At 36.6% G+C, this 19,511-nt stretch overlaps 1 protein-coding gene across 1 annotated transcript in view; it reads right to left on the minus strand.

Annotated features, from left to right (window-relative positions):
• SSBP2 (single stranded DNA binding protein 2) overlaps positions 1 to 19,511 on the minus strand; it is a 539,855-nt gene that overhangs the window by 99,314 nt on the left and 421,030 nt on the right. Inside the window, exon 6 of the mRNA XM_042781332.1 lies at positions 9,425 to 9,484. Within this exon, the coding sequence (XP_042637266.1) occupies positions 9,425 to 9,484 (60 nt within the window). The remainder of the gene's footprint in view (positions 1 to 9,424; positions 9,485 to 19,511) is intronic.

The raw sequence follows: 19,511 nt of genomic DNA on the forward strand, positions 1-19,511 counted from the left end.
TAAGAATAACAAGGGGAATGTCGCACCTTTTCAGTCGTCCAGGTCTGGAGTGTCCTTGGAGTTACTCACAAGCAGAACCTGTTCTTAAGCCTCTGAAATCTGGGAGAGTGCTGTCTCTTTAAAAATTCAAAATTGTCAAGCTGCTTGTAAACATTCAAAATGGTGGCGCCCTCTGGACAGGCAAAAGTCCACAGCTCAGTCCAACTTTCTCTTTTCTGGTGCTTCCCCCTTTTATTCCCCAGCCACCAGAGCAGTCCTCCATGCAGTCCTTGGCTAGCAGAGCTGATTTTTAGGTTAATTCGTAGGTCCTACCACCACTCAGCACTCTCCAAGCTGTGTGTGCTGTGCTGTCAGGCTTGCTCAGGATCGCTGCCAGACCAGCTTCGTATGTCTCCTTTTTTGGTACTTTCATGCAAATTCTTCTGCTAGTTGGGGTTTAGTCCACTTCTATATCCTTCCCTTCAGGGCTCAGGCCTCCAGGATTATCATCTGTATCTGTGTTAATTGGTTCCCCTTTTCTTTGTTGAAGAGGGTCTGTGCAGTCTTTCTCCCTATTCCACCATCTTACCGGAAGTCCACTTCTAAAACCTGAAGTTCTAACCTATTAAAGCTTCTACTTAGTTAGAATTTTACAGTCTAGTCTTTGATAATTTATAAATCCATTAGAGATAACATGTTTTACCAATAATTACCATTTTCTTCAAAATTATACCTTTTCCAATTTATCTTGGGAGAATAATTGACAGGTCTTTGTTTTTAGTCTTCAATGAAAAATATAGCATAATCACTGTAGAAATCTTTATAAAGGTCAAGTTATCTTTACATTTAGTTATTTAGTCATAACTGTGTCTTGGTTTTGGAACGGGTGAATTTCTTTTTTTGCCAAATAAAAATGTAGAAAATAACTGAAGAAAGATATATCCTAGGATACAACTCATAATTCAAATTTATAAGGAAATAGTATGTTTTCAGTCCTATTTAATTGGCTTTCAAATAATAGTTTAAACATATTAATAGTATAATTATCATAATCCTATCATAGAAATAAGGATAAAAGAGGCATTTTGAACTAGCCAAAGAAGCTACTTTAGGTTTTCATGATTAACCACTAACTTACATTAGAAAGGTAAAACATACTTAATTTCTAAAGCTGGATATTCACCAAAATCATCATCTTTATAATTTCAGCTATAAGACTACTATTATCTACTCAAAAAAGAACATATTTCTCTTAAGGTAGTTGAAGCACTTTATGTTTTTATAATATCATTAAATAAATGTCAAACTCAGAATATGAAATATTGTGTAAAGATAGGAAATTGTTAGTAAAGGACATTTATGGTAAATTGCATTTATCTTGAGTAATAGAACACATAATGAAGAGTAAGTACGTAGTTTGTTTGAAATATAGATACTTTAGTTATAGTGGGAGATAGTTAATTTATCTTCAATATAAGAGTGTTATGTCCCAATAAATTTTTTTTCTGCTCAAATGTCTACTGATTTTTCTGTATCTGACAAGTGATGAAAAAATTATTTTTAAGATTTGCCTATTCTTATCATCATGTTTTTCTACTTACAACATGAGAACTAAATAACAAAGGATAATACTACATGTGGAATTACCATAAGAAAAAAGTATATGTGCTTTTATTTATCTATGTATATAACTGATCAGTAAAATAAGTAATACTTGTTCAATACAAAACATAAAACAATATTTTTCAGAATTCAACTATACATAAATAAAGAATATGGTCCTCATAGTCTTTTGGACAAATATGTGTGTGTGTGTGAATATGATTTGATTGAGTTTGTATGTTTATGTGGCAAAGATAATATGTTACATATTTAATGTTTTGTGGCTTTCTTTCTTAACATTTAGTTATAGATCATGAATATTTTGTTGTATCAGTAAATGTAATTCTATAGCATGCCTCTTAATAGTGGCATACAATTTCATTATATGGATATACCAAATTTTACTTAATTACTCATCTATAATTGGACAGATAGCCTTTGAGGATTTCAGTAGAATGGTCAACACAGAAGTTTTGAGAATACTAAACTGAGTTTTAAAATATTAGATAGAAAAGACCACTAACTGCATCATTTCAATTTATTTATCAGTTAGCAGTATTTTAGGAATGGTGAGAAATAGACTGTAATTCCCAAAACTCTATAGGATCAATAAATTACATTTTAGCTAATTCCTGGTGTCACTTGTCTCCTTAATAGTCTCTATTTCTGGCTGCCTCAGTTTCCTCATGATAGTGCTGAATGAATGCTGCAAATTTTTCTGATTATACATTTTATCCATGAAAAGCATCCTCTAGGTTATGACCATTTTTACGGCATCTGAATAAATTTCAGTATAAAATTGTATAGTCAAATGTATTTTGTGAACTTCATTTCTATGTTTAATGTAAGTTTCCTCATATAAGTTTATCCACTTCCATGTTGTGTATTTTTCTGGATTTTTGTTTTACTTTCATCATTTTGGAACCTATTATTTCTTCCTATAGTTTTTTCAATATGGTGATTTTGTATCATATTCCAAACATCTAGGCTTATATACAAATAGCTGAAATCATTGTGGATTTAGTCTAGAACCAAGAAAATCATCTCAGGAAAATATAAATGAGAATCTGTAATATAATCATTAGTAACTATAAATTCTAAAGAATCTGTTTATCAAAGGGATGTCTTTCACATATTTAAAATGAACAATCAACACCACTGAAGAGGCAAATATTTCACTTTTTATTTTCTTAGGTAGATTCTGTCATGGATTGAATTGTGTCCCCAAAAATATGTGTCAACTTGGCTTGGCCATGACTCAAAGTGGTTTGGCAATTATGTAATGATGTAATCTTCCTAATATATCATATGATGTGATCAGCCAATCATTGTAAGGGGCTTAGGATCGGATGCAACATCATTACTCAGGTCACAGCCCTGATCTGAGGGAAAGGGAGCTTCCCAGGGGTTTGGCTTGTAATACGTTCTAGCTAACAAGAGATAAAAGAGAGAAGCTAGTAGAAAGAGAGGGACCTATTACCACTGTGGATGAAGAGCTGCAAGTGGAGTGTGTCCTTTGGACCTGGGTTCATGTGCTGAGAACTTCCTAGACCCAGGGGAACATTGATGCCAAGATACATGGAGATCTCCAAGGAATTATGGATAACACTGCAAAGAATGAGAATTCCAGAACACTTAACTGTGCTCATGAGGAACCGGTACATGGACCAAAATGCAGAGTTTTTGCATGGTTTAAAATCAGGAAGGTCTACTTCAAGGCTGTATCTTTTCACCATGCTTATTCAAACTGAGAAGCTGGACTACATGAAGGAGAATGCAGCATCAGGATTGGAGGAAGACTCATTAACAACCTGTCATATGCAGATGACACAACTTTGCTTGCTGAAAGTAAAGATGATTTGAAGTACTTACTGATGAAGATCAAAGAGTACTGTCATTAGTATGGCTTACACATACAAAAATCCTCACACCTCTATCAGTAAACAACATCATGATAAATGGAGTAAAGATTGAAGTTGTCAGGGATTTCATTTTACTTTGAACCACAATCAACACTCATGGAAGCTGCAGTCAAGAAATCAAACGTGTTGCACTAGGCAAAAGGGTTGCAAAAGACCTCTTTAAAATGTTAAGGTGCAAAGATATCACTTTGAAGACTAAGGGGTGCCTAACCCAGGCCCTGGTATTTTCAATTGCCTCATATGCATGTGAAAGCTGGACAATGAATAAGAAAGACTGAAGAGCTGGTGTCTTTAAATCGTAGTGCTGGTGAAGAGCACTGAAAATACCATGGACAACCAGAAGAACAAATAAACCTATCCTCGAAGATGTGCAGCCAGAATGCTCCTTAGAAGCAAGAATCACCAGACTTTGTGTCACCTACTTTGGTCATGTAGTCAGAAGGGACCAGTCCCCAGAAAAGGACATTATGCTTAGTAAAGTACAGAGGCAGCAAAAAAGGGGAAGACTCTCAGTGAGATGGATTGACAAAGAGGTTTCAACGATGGGCTCAAGCACAGCAAGGATTATGAGGATGGCAGGGGACTGGCCCTTGTTTTGTTCTGTTGCAGATAGAGTCACTGTGAGTCTCAGCCAACTCAATGACACCTAACAACAACTACAGCACTAAGTAACTAAGAGAATTTGGTATTGGGAATGGGGTGCTTGCTAACAGACACCTAAAATGTGGAAGCAGTTTTGGAACTGGGTAATGAGTAGAAGCAGAAAGAGTTTTGAGGTACCTAATAGTAAACACTATGTAAGTGCTGAAGAGCAAAGACGTCTCCTTGAAGACTAAAGGTGTGCCTAACCCAAGCTACGGTATTTTCAATAGCCTCTTATGCATGTGAGAGCTGGACAATGAAAAGGAAGACCGAAGAAGAGTTGATGCTTTTGAGTTGTGGTGCTGGAGAAGAATGCTAAGAGTACCATGGTCTGCTAAAAGGACTAACAGATCTGTCCTGGAAGAGTGCAGCTGGAATGCTCCTTGGAAGTGAGAATGGCCAGACTTGGTCTCACCTACTCTGGTCATGTTGTCAGAAGGAACCATTCCCTGGAGAAGGCTATCATGCTTGGTAAAGTAGAGGTTCAATGAAGAAGGGGAAGGCCCTCAATGCGATGACAGGCACAGTGGCTGCAACGATGGGCTCAGGTATAGCAAGGATCGTTAAGCTGGCACAAGACCAGGGAGTGTTTCATTCTGCTGTGTGTAGGGTCGTTATGAGTCAGAGATGACTTGACAGCACCTAACAACAATATACAACTAAAAGTCATATGAACTACAGAGTTGCTGATTCAGAATTGACTCAATGACAGTGAATTTTTTTTTTTTTTTTTGAATAGTAAAAGGCTAGATTACCTTGAAGAGACTGTTGATGGAATTAGGGATGTCAATGGCAATTCTGGTGAGGGCTCAGAAGGAAATATGGAGAATTATAACACCAGAGATGGTACAGATGGCAAGAAGCAGTGGCAGAGAAATGAGGGCAACCAAACCGGGAGACAAGCATGAGATGGTGTGGGAGCCAACCCATGGAGCAAGATAGCTGAGAGTGTCTTAGGGCAAGAGGCTTCCTGGCAGGGTGGGGTGCCTCTAGGTACTTTTTGGTAGGGCTAAAACCTATGTAACACTTACCTGAACAAGGCAGAGGCCCGGTCAGCCCAAGAGGCCTGAGGGGCTGAGGGTCCAAGAAAGCACAACTAAGAAGCAGAATCTGAAGAGACCAAGAACATGGGAAGCAGAGCTGCCTTAGCCTCAAAGGGCAGGGAGGGTCATAGGGTCTCAAAGGATGGAACCATAGCCTCTGGGTCTCAAAGGGTGTAATCATGACCTCCTAGTTTTTAGAGTCAGATCTTTAACAATATGGTCCCGGGGGGGGGGGGGGGTTGCGGCCAGATCTGCTGCCTAGAGCTGAGGGGCAGGGCTGCTGGGGAAAACAGGATCTGCTGGGGCTGAGAGAGTGGGGTCACCACTCAATTGGACTTTGAGAATGGGGCTTTCCAAAGCTGAGGGAGCAGAGTTGCCATCCCAGTGGGCCTAGAAGGTAGAGTTGGAGCCCAGGGCCAAGTGGCATTCACCCAGTATCCAGAATCACCCAATATTCAGAGTCTACAGGACAGGTCACTGCCTAGATGGTTTCAGAGAACAGGATTATTTTCAAGCCTTGAGAGCTAATATAAATTGCTCTAACTGGGTTTGTGACTTGTTTGGTGCCTACTATTTCTTCTTTCCCTCCAATTTCTCCCTTTTGTCATGGAAATGTCTACCTTGTGCCTGTACTTTGGAAACAGATAACTTGTATTCCAGATTTCACAGGATCACAGATGAAGAGTAATTTTGCACCAGGATGGAATCTGAATTTGGAGTGAAGATTTTTGGGATGCCATGACATGACAAGGACATGAATTTTGGAGGGCTAAAGGGTGGAATGTCATAGGTATGAATTGTGTTTGCCATGATTCTTAGTGGTTTGGCAGTTATGTAATGATGTAATCATCCTTAATGACATGATCTGATATAACCAGCCAATCAGTTATAAGGGGATTAGGGTGGGATGCAATACCCTACTCATGTCACAGACCTGATACAAAGGAAGGGGGATACATCATGTTTTCTGTATCCTCAAATTAAACTATAAACTTCTTGCAAGTAAAAATTGTGTTTTAGTGTAATAAAACATTGGTAAAGATTATTTAAGAACAAGTTTATGAAATCTCAGAGCTCTTTTAGGTTGAAGAAAAAAAAAAGGTCGATGATTTATTGTTAGGGTAACAATTTATTCATTAATAGATCCAACTCCTCTAAAAGCAGTTAATTGTATGACTAAACCAAACCCTGGGGTGTGGCCTATATCACCTTTTATTTCACAAGAGATAAAAGAAGAGAAAGAGAAAGGGGGGGGGGCAAACAGAGAGAGAGGGACCTACCACCACCAAGAAAGAAGAGCCAGGAATAGAGTGCATCTTTTGGGTTCTTCTGGTGAAAACTTCCTAGACTTAGGGGAAGATGGGTGCCAAGACACATGCAGATTTCCAAGAAATGCCAGGCCCACAGATGTTGAAAGCAGACAAGGACCTTGCTCCAGCCACAGAGCGACAAAGCCTTACCCTAGAGCCGGCATTCTGAATTTGGACTTCTAATCTCTAAACTGTGAGAGAATAAATGTGTTTGTTAGAGCCATCCACTTATGGTATTTCTGTCATAGCAGCACAAGATAACTAAGACAGACCTTCTCAAAAAAAGAAATTTAATTAATTTATGATCAATTTAAATGAAAATTGAAGCACAAAATATTATAAATATTTGTGTTTTCATATACTTTATTTCAATTAATCATCAGAAATCATTTGTCAATTCTACTTTAATAACTATATAATGAAACTGAAGAACCATATTTATTGTTAGAAAAGATCATGCTCTTAAATTGGTTAAACATTCATAACACAATACCGTTTATAATATTAACATGATTAATGGCTCAGCAAATTCTTTTTAAAAACAGTATAAATATAAAATATATTTAGTTTGAAAGAGGGAGTCTGAATTAACAAAGTGTAACTTTGGATGGAGAAATAAAAAAAACATAAAAGAGCCACTCATAGAGGAGTGCATTAGTTTTAAAATAGATTTTGATAAAAACTGTTTAAAATCCTTGAGGAAAGAGAGCTTATATCATAAATATTTATTGTTTTCTTTAACTCATCAATGGTTTCTTTTAAAATGCAAAGCATTATGTACTTGTTCTTAACAAAATTCAAACAATCAACTTTTACAATTTCATACCCTTACCACCAACCCACTCCTTTTCCTGAGATGGGTCTTATATTTTATTACTCCATAGCTACGAAATCTAGCATCTTCAACATAGCAAGCATCCACAATGCCTGTGATTCTATCACACATTTCATCAGAGGTATGGAATATACAGAGGCAAAAAACTTCCTAAGAATCTCACATTTCCCTATTTTACATTTTCAGGAACCTTACACCTATGTAATATACAAAGCTATAGATGGAATATTTAAACACTCAAATGAAAAATGCAAATTTCTGATCTTTAAAAAGAAATTTAAAAGACCCAGGCACCTACAGTCAAACCTATGAAAGCCAGAATTTGTGAAAGGTGGAAACCTGTCAGAGAAGGAAAACGCAAATACTGTCCACTAAAATGAGCAATAGAACAGTGGTAAGACTGCACTCTGTCAAAGGTGGACAACTTGCAAGACCTGGAAAAACAAGGCCATCTGGTTGAGTTCCAGCTCTCACAATTTTCACCATATATAAGTAGATCTGACTGTCATTATATACAGGTTCACCCAAAGAGAAATTTAAATTCCCATATGTTGGAACACTAGGCATCTGTGCACTTCCCTTTCCTATTTCATGCCATTTTCCCCTGGCCCCATACACTGAATGCAGATTCAGTCTGGAGAAAAGTGCTCCAGCTGCTATGTGAAAACTACCAGGCAATGAAACCATGAGATGATACAGCCCTGCCTCCTGCTTATAGTTCTCCCCTGAGGGTGAATCTTGGTATTGGCACTCCCTGCTGTGCACTAGAAGGAGAAAATATCAGTAAATTGGGACAATTCAAGGACTTTGCATAATTCCAGCATGAGTTAGGAGTGAAGTAGAGGTCTATTACTATAAAGTGTCTCAGTGAGTACAACTTTCTCACTTCATTTTTGGTCACAGAAGAAATCAGAATTGAAAGAGAATAAAAATGAGAAAGAAAATTATGATGGCAAGGGCTTACATCAGATCTGAGACCAAGCTGAGGTATACAAATAACAGGTTTCGGGAAAGTGACAAGACAACTGTCTTGACGTAAATACTTCATACAACTGAGCCTTAATTTCTTGTGTTATATACATCATGTTTCCTGTATCCCCAAATTAAATTATAAACTTCTTACAAGTAAAAATTGTGTTTTATTCTTTTTATCGTAATAAAAGCATGTGTAAGGACTATTTAAGAACAAGTTTATGAAATCTCAGAGCTCTTTTAGGTTGAAAAAAAAAAGGTTGATGATTTATTGTTAACAATTTATTCATTAATAGACCCGACCCCTCTAGAAGCAGTTAATTATATGCCTAAACAAAACAAACAAACAAAAAAATCATAGCCATCAAGTCAGATCTGACTCATAGTGACCCCTCCTTGGGTTTCCATGTTAGTATCGTTATGGAAGTAGATTGCCCAATCGTCCTGCCAAAAAGCAGCTGGTGGGTTTGAACCATTAGCCTTCTAGTTAGCAGTCAAATGCCTTAGACACTACACCACCAGAGCTCCTAATTATATGTCTAGTAGACCATTATTTAAACTATTTGATATGAATGTTATAGCCGTGAAATTGAAACTAATGTGAAAATATATTCATAAAATTTTTCACTGCCATCCTTCAAACAAAAAGATAACAGCATTTACCAAAATCATACATATATATTTTAAAGTTCAGTTAAAATTATAAGGCAGAGCCCATTGATTAGCAAACTCTTTAGGGAACTCACATTTCCCTATTTTAGATTTTCAGGAACCTCACGCCTATGTAATATACAAGGCTATAGATTACATATTTAAATACTAGGAAGATGCAGACAGTAAATATTTTAGGCTTGCATATGGTCTCTCCTCACTACTTAACTCTGACATTGTAGTGGCAGATGTAACAAAATGAGTCTGGTTATATTCCACTGTTTACAAAAGCAGTCAGCCAGCCTTTGGGCTACAGTTTGCTGACCTCTGAAGTAGATATGTGACTAGAAGAAGCACTGCATAGAATAGAGAAAGAGTACTTTAATAATTTTATAGGAGAAGTGTTTGTGACATTCCCAAGCTCTTTACTGATTCTTAATGAAACTAAAAATTGCACATAAATCTTACCTGGTTAGGTATCCTCAATGGGGGCCTTGGACCTCCAGGGTATCGAGGTGACATAAAAGGCTAATGACGCAAAACAAATAAAAACAAAACAAAATAGAAAGCACAATGTAAAATGCAGATTTGAAAATATATTAACTAGTTAAAAACACTTTTAGACCTATACAAAATACCAATCAATTTACTATTCTATGTGGCTGCTTTTGGCAGAACAAATGATTTTAAGAATGACTGTCATCTTACTTTATATTTTGAAGAATATTTGAAATATGTTCTGAAGAAAATGTAAAAACATTAGCGATGAATAAGATAACTATAGCACCATTATTTTCCAATTATTTATTATTATTAAGATGTTGTTGTTACGTGCAGTCGAGTCAGACTCAACTCATAGCGACCCCTCCTTGGGTTTCCGAGGCGGTATCACTACGGAAGTAGCTTGCCCCATCTTCATTCCGAGGAGTGGCTGGTGGGTTTGAACCGCTAGCCTTCTGGTTAGCAGTCAAGTTCCTTAGGCACTACGCTACCAGAGCTCCCATTATTAAGGTAATGATATCTAATTGGCAAAAAGTAAGATTATGAAGTTTAGGTAACTCCATCTCAGTAAAGACTTCAGGAAGCAGCTTACTGGCTATATTATACAAATTACTTTCTGAGGAGATACTTTTGACTGAATTGTCTGGTTTAGTTATCTAATTTCCTTAATAATCTCAAAGTTGCCAAATTTCTTGACTTTTCTTTCAGAGCTCTGTTTAAAATGATAAAGACGTTTATTTTCCAAGGGTCATTTGTGGTCAGAGAAACTTCAGCTTTCAGTCATTACAGATTTGTTATAATTCAAAATTTATCACCTATTTAAAAATTGAAATTTCTTTGCATTTTGTAAACCTAATAGATTATGAAATATATTCTTGTAACAGAAGATAAAATGGTCTTGTGCTAACACGGTTAAAACCCACCAGCCACTCCTCGGAAGGAAGCTGGGGCAATCTACTTCCGTAGTGATACTGCCTCAGAAACCCAAGGAGGGGTCGCTATGAGTTGGGTCCGACTTGACTTGACGGCACATAACAACAACAACAACAACATGCTAACACTCAACTCAATTTATGTTGTTAGATGAGTCAGTAACTCCTGAGATGTGTTCAAACTCTAAGTCCAGAAACTGCCTGAAGAGTATCCTAAAAAGATCATTTTAGTGACCATCCAATTGTAAGTGGGAGAATATTTTTGATCACTCTGATTTGGATACCAAATTTAGACGCTTATTCAAACATTCAAATTGTTTACTATTATTCAAATTGTAAACATTCAGAATTATTTAAAATTTAATTTTTTACTATTCTCTTCTAAACCAATAGAAAAATTGCCACAATATAATTTTAATTACATCTAAATACGTAATTTACTAAAAACGTAAGATTATTCCTTACATATAAGCAAACAGCAATTCTAAAGTATTGAATATCATGATAAATATTAAGAACAGATTAATATAAATTAAGAATCTATTTAACATACAGCAAATCAATAAAACAAATCTATAGAGCTTTTACAACATTAAATTCCGTTATTTGGAATGTAATTTTTACAAACATTTTTTCAGAAATTAAGGCTGTGGTTCATGGTTACACATGTTTTCCAGGGCTGTTTTAAAAGCAGCATTAGAAAAACAAAAACCTAACAAATTATTGCTGTGTAGATTTTTTTTGTATTATCCCCACCTGAGGGTATGACAAACCAACAAGAGGTACTTTAGAAGTAAGCGAACAATTTGTTTTTTGCTCACTGTGTTCTTATATATTAGTGTGTTCTCTGGAGATCATTTTATACAAACAGAAAGATTACTGTGATGGTATTATCACACCTCCAGCTGATAAAACCTAGGTGGATTTTCCAATTTTAACAACAACAACAAAAAAACCCAAACCAAGCTCACTGCCGTCGAGTGGGATCCAACTCACAGCGACCCCTCCTTGGGTATCTAAGGCAGTATTCACTATGGAAGTAGATTGCCCCATCTTCCTTCCCAGGAGTAGCTGGTGGGTTTGAACCGTCAGCCCTCTGGATAGTAGTCAAATGCCTTAGGCACTATGCTACCAAAGCTGAATTAAAGATATTTAGTTTTCATGTATTTGATCAAAGTTGCCTCTTTTTTTTGGGTTATCATTTGAAAACTCTAAATTAGCTAACTAAAAACTACCAAGTAGAAACTTATTCCAGTATTCACGCTCCTTATATTTTTCCTTTCCTATTTAAGTCACTTAATTTCATTTGTAAAACTTTTTTTAACAATAGAAACTCATTTAAGAGAAATTAATAATTAAATATTGTGTCATTGGTTTTAGAATGGTTGCCTTTCTCTCAAAGTGATATTTTATCATACATTTACTTATCCATAATATAGTTTTTTAAACAGAGAGAAACGAAAATAAGTTACTAATTATCTTTCTTTATAATAAAATCACTTTGAAAAGGAATACTATTAAGAGAAATTATGTTAAAATATTATTAAATAACAAATGCTGAGATAAATACCAATAATTGCCTCATTTGAAAGAGCTCTTTAATATTTGCATGTTCAACTGGAAGTAAAAATACTGTTGTTGTTGTTGCTTTGTGCCGTCGAGTCAGACCCGACTCATAGCAACCCCTCCTTGGGTTTCCCGAGGCAGTATCACTACGGAATTAGATTGTCCCATCTTCCTTCTTAGGAGTGGCTGGTGGGTTTGAACTGCCAGCCTTCTGGTTAGCAGTCAAGTGTCTTAGCTACTGTGGAATACTTGAAAAGAGAAAAATTTTGTTCAAATCTATGGCACTGTGAGTTAATGTACTTTAATGGGGCTGTCTGCACATTCTCAGCAGACTGTGAGGTCCCATCAAGGGACTGCTGTGAAGTTAACCAAAACAAACTCATACCCATTGAGATGATTCCAACTCACAGTGACCCTGTAGGGTAGAGCAGAACTGCCCCACAGAATTTCCAAGGTTGTAAATCTTTATGGAAGCAGATTGGCTCATCTTCCACAGAGTGGCTGGCCAGTTCTAACTGCTGACCTTTTGGTCAGTAGCCTGATGCTTTAATAACACAGCCACCAGAGCTTCAGGGGCGATACTGCAATCCTGAAGGTGGCTTTCCAAGGACCAGACTCATTCATTACGCTATGGGTGGGTGATGTCCCCACACGTGGGAAATGTGGCTGCACAACTTGTAGTAGGGCAGGCTGCTGCGAGGTAGGGGTAGTGAATGTGGTAGTTGTGGATGTACAGGTTCCTACAGAATAGGACTGGGAGAGAGTCAGAGAGATTCTTGTTTGTGCCAATTTATGTCCTTTTTTATGCCTTCTTCAAGAAGTAAAAATCCATGGTATTTTGGCAAAAAGATGGAAGGGAGGGAGGGGGGAATGTGGAAGGAAAGAAGGAAGGAAATAAAAAAACATTCAGAAATTCCAAAGTAGACAAACTCCAAATAAGATAAAAAATCTCCTACTTTTATGTAGGTACAAAAAATATCATTTAATTAAAAAAGAAAATGTGTAGCTATAACATAAGCTCTTAATATTCACTGATTTATCCTTACTTTACAATTTCTACACAACTACTTATTTCTTTACCTTGTACAAACACAGCAACAGAAGCCCACAGAGTCTATATACTAGCAAGTGAGAATATTCTGTACTTTACTATTCCAATGGCAACTTGCTTTGAAATATAATTTCAGATGTTAAAAGAAATCCAAGTTTTTTATAGCAAAATTATTAATCTGTCCAACAGATTACTTATGGATAACATAATTGTATCTGATGACAGATAAAAAGATCCATACTCCCTGAATGATGAACCTGGAAGGAATGGTTTTTTCAACAAAGTGTTTGGCTACAAAAGTACATTTGCCCTTTATATTTATAATATGTGTGGAAAGAAGATTTGACAGAGAGTTGGGGGCCTGGTTTCTACTTTTTGGCAACCACCACTTACTAGCAGAATGGCCCTCAGCTAATAATGTTTCAAGGCTTTAGTTTCTCAACCTTAAAATGAAAGAGCTGGACTACATGATACCTAAAGTCCCTTATAAAATTAAAAAAAATAAAACCCTATGATACTGTGTTAATAATTTTCAGCATTATCTTTAAGTATAAAATTTAGTATATTGTATACAGCTATAAATAACTGAACTGTGGGTGGGTGGGTGGGAAAGGGGTATCTGCGTATGTTCTAAAGGTGCATTCCTGTTCTAAGGCACAAACCACCTTAATCAAGGAGCTGCAGAAAGTTATTACTATGCTTTTAGAGAAAAAGGATAACCTAGCTAAAGAAGAAATATTCCAACAAAGAAGCTCCTTATTCAGATTACAGGTCAATCAGAAGAAAAAAAGAGCTGTACTTACTGATTAGAAGGTATTCAATCAACAAATATTTATTAAACACTTACAAAGGTACGTTCTAGATGGTTGGATATATCAGTGAACAATGCAGATAAAAGATCCCTGCCCTCTGCTCACGATTTTTCAAATTTCACAGATAGACTTGTAATTAATAGAAGAAAAAATTATCCAGAAAAACTGTTTTCTACATCAGTCCAGCAATCTGGAATAAATAGAGTGTTTTCTTCACCAAATGGTAAGTATCAATGAAAACATAAAATATTATTTCAATCTGGTCCCTTCCCTCAGAAGTTGTATTACATCACTCCTATTTGACAGAATGCACTGCTAAGAATAACTGAAAAAACTCAAGGTTATCCTTTTAAAAAAATTTTCTAAAATTAGACAAAAGTCAGTGTAAGATTCTTTGCTTTAAGATACAAGATAAATTGGCCAGCATGATTAACCTAACCCACTGCCATCCAGTCAATTCCAACTCATAGCAACCCCCATTGGGTTTCTGAGGCTGTAAATCTTTACAGAAGTAGATTGCCCCATCTTCCGTCCATGGATTGGCTGGTGGGTTTGAACCACTAACCTGCTGATTAACAGTCAAATGCCTTAGGCACTGTGCCACCAGAGCTCCCTACTAGAATGATTCGTACCCTCATATATGGAAACTACATTTATAGGGATAAATTCTCATGTTTACATATTTCAGTTATCTGCCTAGAATAAATGGGAAAAGCAAAGTAGAAGGAATAAAAATATTTATAAAGCCAGAAAATCAATAAATATTTGGTTACTAAAAAGAAAAAAAACTTAATAGAAATACAAACCAAGTGCTCAGCTCATTTTCCCCAACTAGTCTTTCAAGAAAAAAAAATTATATCATTTAGAATCATGGTTAATTTCAGAATGAATGTCATTAAATTTTAAAGGATTATTTTCCATTGTATCAAGAATTATTCATGGAATTTTAAACTTCTGCTTTCTTAAAAGAGATTTTCCTTTATTCCTTGTCCCTTCTGCTAGTGGAAAACAGTAGTTTCCCTCTTCTTATTTGATCTTTTACAAGTCCTAGGTTTTATCTGAAGATACCATGGGCTGCCAGAAAAACAAACAAATCTGTCCTAAAGAAGTGCAGCCAGAATGTTCCTCAGAACTGAGAACGGCCAGACTTTGTTTCATGTACTTCGGTCATGTCAGTAGGGACCATTGCTTGGAGAAGGATATCATGCTTAGTAGAGTAGAGGGTCAGCAAAAAAGGGGAAGGCCCTCAACAAGACAGACTGACACAGGGGCTGCAGTGACAGGCTCAAGTACAGCAAGGATTGTAAGGATGGCATATGACTGGGCAATGTTTTGTTCTATTGTACATAGGGTCGGCTGTGAGTCAGATCCAACTCGATGGCACCTAACAAAAACAACAGTAAGGTTTTATCTCAATTCCCTAAGAATTAGAAAGAATCAGCTTTTTATCTTTCCCCACACCAGCTAAAAGTAGATTTTTCAATACAATTCTTTCCTTTTGAAGATCCTAGACCCCTCAATGTACTGGTTTTATAAATAATTTATTAGTTCTGAAATTCTAGATGATATGAACAATTTTAAACCCTAACTTCCTTTAAGATATGTATGTCTCATAGACAGCCAGACACTGCGGGGGAGAGATCCAATGGATCTACTGACTCAGGACCATAGTATTGGGGGACACCATACTCAATTGGCACAACAAAACAGATTAAAATCTTGTTCCTCATCCTACACTGCTGAGTAGTGACTGGGGTCTTAAAAGCTTCCAAGTGGCCATCTAAGGTACAGCTAATGGGCTTCTACTGTCAGAACTGAAGAAGAGTGCAAAAAACCTAGGGCATTTGGAAGTAAACAGCCCTAGGACCTGAGGGACCTCGAGACCAGAAGAACTAGATGGTACACAGCTACAAATGCCAGCCACTCAGGGAAGGATCAAAACTGGAGATCCTGGATAGAGTGAGAGGAAAAACATGGCATTTGGATTTTTCCAAAAACACAATAATGACCAGAATTACTGGTCAGATGGAGTTTGATGGGACCCCCAATACTATGGCCCTGGGATACACTTCAGGCCTAGAATAAAACTCACTCCCAGGGACTGGCTCTCAGCCCAATAGTAAATAAGACGTGCACGCAGACCACTCAACCCAGGGTGACACACCCACATACTCTATGGAGGTGCATCCCTTGGAGCAATCGACCACAGGGCACCAGAGGGGCAACATTTGCATGGAGGAAATGCAGGACACACAGGACTGCATAACTATGAGGTGGGGAGGGTGGTTATTGGGCAGGGAGGGGAGGAGACTGGGTTAGGGGTGGAGATGGTAAATGGGGAGTGAAACTAAATGTACACAAAATGTTGAATGTAAAACAAACTCTGCTCTGTAAAGTTGCACTTAAAGCACAAAAATAAAATAAAGTTGTACGAAGCATTTCAGTAAAGTCATAAAATAAAGTTGTACGAAGCATTTCAGTAAAGTCATATAAAGCTATTATCTGCATTCTTCCCCTTTGAGTGACCTGAGTGCCAATAACAGGCTGGATCTCATAGTCCATCCATCTGGCATATGAAACTGAAACCTATTTGTTGAGACATGTCTGATAAAAACTATGTATCTTAAATGAAACACTGCTCAAATTTAATATCGTTATTATTTTCTAACATTGCTAATGTTGTTTTTGTTGTTGTTAGGTGCCATTAAGTTTACTTCAACTCAGTGACCCCATGTGACAGAGCAGAACTGCCTTAGTTGGTTTTCGTGGCCGTAATCTTTATAAGCCAGGTCTTTTTCCCACAAAGCAGGTCAACCTGCCAACCTTTTGGTTAGCAGCCAAGCACTTAACCATTGCTTCTTAAAAGCATATAAATATAATTTATCTATAACAAAATATCATCTATTCCCTGAGATTACTCTTAACTCTTTTCTTTGTCAAGTCAATTTCTATGAGTCCCACAAAAGCCAGTTTAAACCTCACCTCCTTCTTTAAAAAAATCCTTATAGGGTCTTTACCCCTAGTTCTTTGGTACCATTACCACAGAGGACTCAGTACACTGCAATACAATGACAGGTGTATTTGTGTTACTAGAATATGAGATTCTCGAGGTCAGGGCTTACATAATATTTATCTCTGGATCTCTGGATCCGCCAAACCTAGTACATATAGTGACAAATACTAGACAGGTTAGCTTGGATAAGAATCATCATGAATCCTATCCCCAAAATGTGGACACTGATCCAATCTCCACCTTCTCACTTCTCCAACCTTTCTGACACCAACTTCAATATGACCCTCTGTCTCTTTCTGTCCCTGGCCACCAGAGGCTAGGTCAGACATTAAAAGTTAAGAGGACACTGTCTTTGGATTCATTTATTCACTGGAATGTCTCACCAAAACAAACAAGCAAAAGGAGCTCTACGGGCATAGTGCCTAAGACATCTGACTGCTAACAGAATGCTGGTGGTTCAAACCCACCAGCCACGCCTCGGAAGGAAGGTTGGGCAATCTAAAACATTATACTTATACCTGCCACTTTTGTTATAGTAATAGGATATAAATAAGAATCATAAGGAAAGATGCAGGAGTGAAGTCTGGGAAGGTTCTCAATGTATAACTGTCATGTCTCAGAGAGCACATACCACCCTCCCTTCGCCAACCAGGAAGCTCCTTGAGCTTTAGTGTTCTGGTCTTGTATTGGCCAGTGCTGCATGATAGGCTAAATCATGTCTCCTGATACTGGTTGATTTGGTCCTTCCAAGTATGTCTTTTCTGCCCTACCCAGTCCCCACTAGCCAGAATGAACTCTGTGGATTGGAAGTTCCAGACCAAGGCATCTTAATTACTTCAAGAGTTATTTCTCTGGTGCCAAGAACAAAGGCTACCTTACTTAGCGGTAACTTAAGATGACACGAATTTTGGGATTTGATGGCAAAATGAAGAAGAAAAACACAAAGCATTTTCATTATTCTTAAGTATATCATGTAGAATAAAAGCCTTTTTTCGGGATGATCAATTTTAGATTGTCTGTATTAATGAAATTGAATTATACCATGTATCAAATATGAAAATTTTACTATTTTTATATTAAAATTATTTTCATGTGGGTGATTTTAATCATCTAGAATTTAATACTTAAAACCAGATGATGAAATCATAGTGAGAGGATATAATTTAGGGAAATGTAGAAGTATGCCTTTCTGTTAAAAAAAAAAAAAACCTTCATTCATTTTACCAAAATAATTACGCATTTATCAAGTGACTATAATATTTCTTTCACAGTGTAACTATTACATATTTACAAAAGATGAGATGAAATTTAGTATACCTTCAAGGCTTCCCTGAGAAGGGGAAGAAGAACTTGATCAACTTGATTTAAAAGATTTTTTTTTTTCCTAAGGAAAATAGTTGTCATAGGTTAGGGAGAGAAAGAGAGTGAAAGAAAGAAAAATGGTGTCAAAAATGAATAAAAAGACTTGTTTGTCCTTTCTCTATTAACAAGAACTCGTCCTTATCTCAAAATAAGAATCTAAAATTAGTGTTAACATTATAATTTTAAATATCATTGAGAGTTATATGCATGAATACATTTTTTTTTCTAGTTTCTTTTTCCTCTTTATAGTATCTTTAACTCTGATTAATTCAATTAATCTCTGTTAATCTCTGTGGATGAGCTAATCATAGTCCTTAATTCTTAACACATAATCATTGGTCCACGTAAAACTAAATCTTTTGTAATTTTTAATTCCATCCTTCACTCCCATTCTCCCCCTTCCTTAATAAACAATTCATGTGTTTAATTTTGTATGTGTTTTTTTTACAAAAGAAAATAATTAAGTACTTTTTAGTTTGTTGTTATTGTTGTTATGTGCCCTCAAGTAGGACCTGACTCAGCAACCCCTCTTTGGGTTTCTGAGGCAGTATCACTACGGAAGTAGATTGTCCCATCTTCCTTCCGAGGAGTGGCTGGTGGGTTTGAACCGCCAGCCTTCTGGTTAGCAGTCAAGTGCCTTAGGCACTATGCTACCAGAGCTCCTACTTTTTAGTTTACTTAAATGTTATGTATTTCATTGTGTATCTTTTTCTTTTCCTACTAAACACTATGTTTTTAAGATTAATTTATATATCTATGTTTATATCTAACTTGTTAATTTTAAATGCTACCTAACACTGTTTGGGTACATTTACAGTAATTTATATAGGAGGGGTCACTATGAGTTGGGTCTGACTCAACAGCACATAACAACAAAAAATAATGATAAATAACCAAATTTCTTCCAGTTCTCTGCCACCTCAAATACTATTGTATTCTGTATCATTAACCATGTCCCTCTGTAGGTTTGGGTATGAATTTCTTGTGATAAATAACTAAGACTAGAATTATGGGTCTGCAGATATGATCTACTACACTTAATTTCTGCCAGGTTGAGACTAAACTTGTCCCATTTGCTTCTTGCTGTGAGACCATGATTTAAAAATATAATTGATAATCTCTGATCCTTCTCTAGCATAATGCTCCTTAGTTTAACACCTAAGGCCCTTCACAACTCGATCTTCAACCAACTTTCCACTAATTTTTCTTAGTATATTTCATATTGCAGACAGATTAAGACTGCTCGCCATTTCTCTCAATTTTCCGTTCTCATTTTCTGTCCTTGAAAGCATATCAACAGCTCCTTTTTCCATTTTCA

This window comes from Orycteropus afer, unplaced genomic scaffold, assembly GCF_000298275.1.
Source record: "Orycteropus afer afer isolate SDZICR_OR568_19922 unplaced genomic scaffold, OryAfe1.0 scaffold00107, whole genome shotgun sequence".
In the NCBI taxonomy this organism is placed as follows: Eukaryota; Metazoa; Chordata; class Mammalia; order Tubulidentata; family Orycteropodidae; genus Orycteropus; species Orycteropus afer.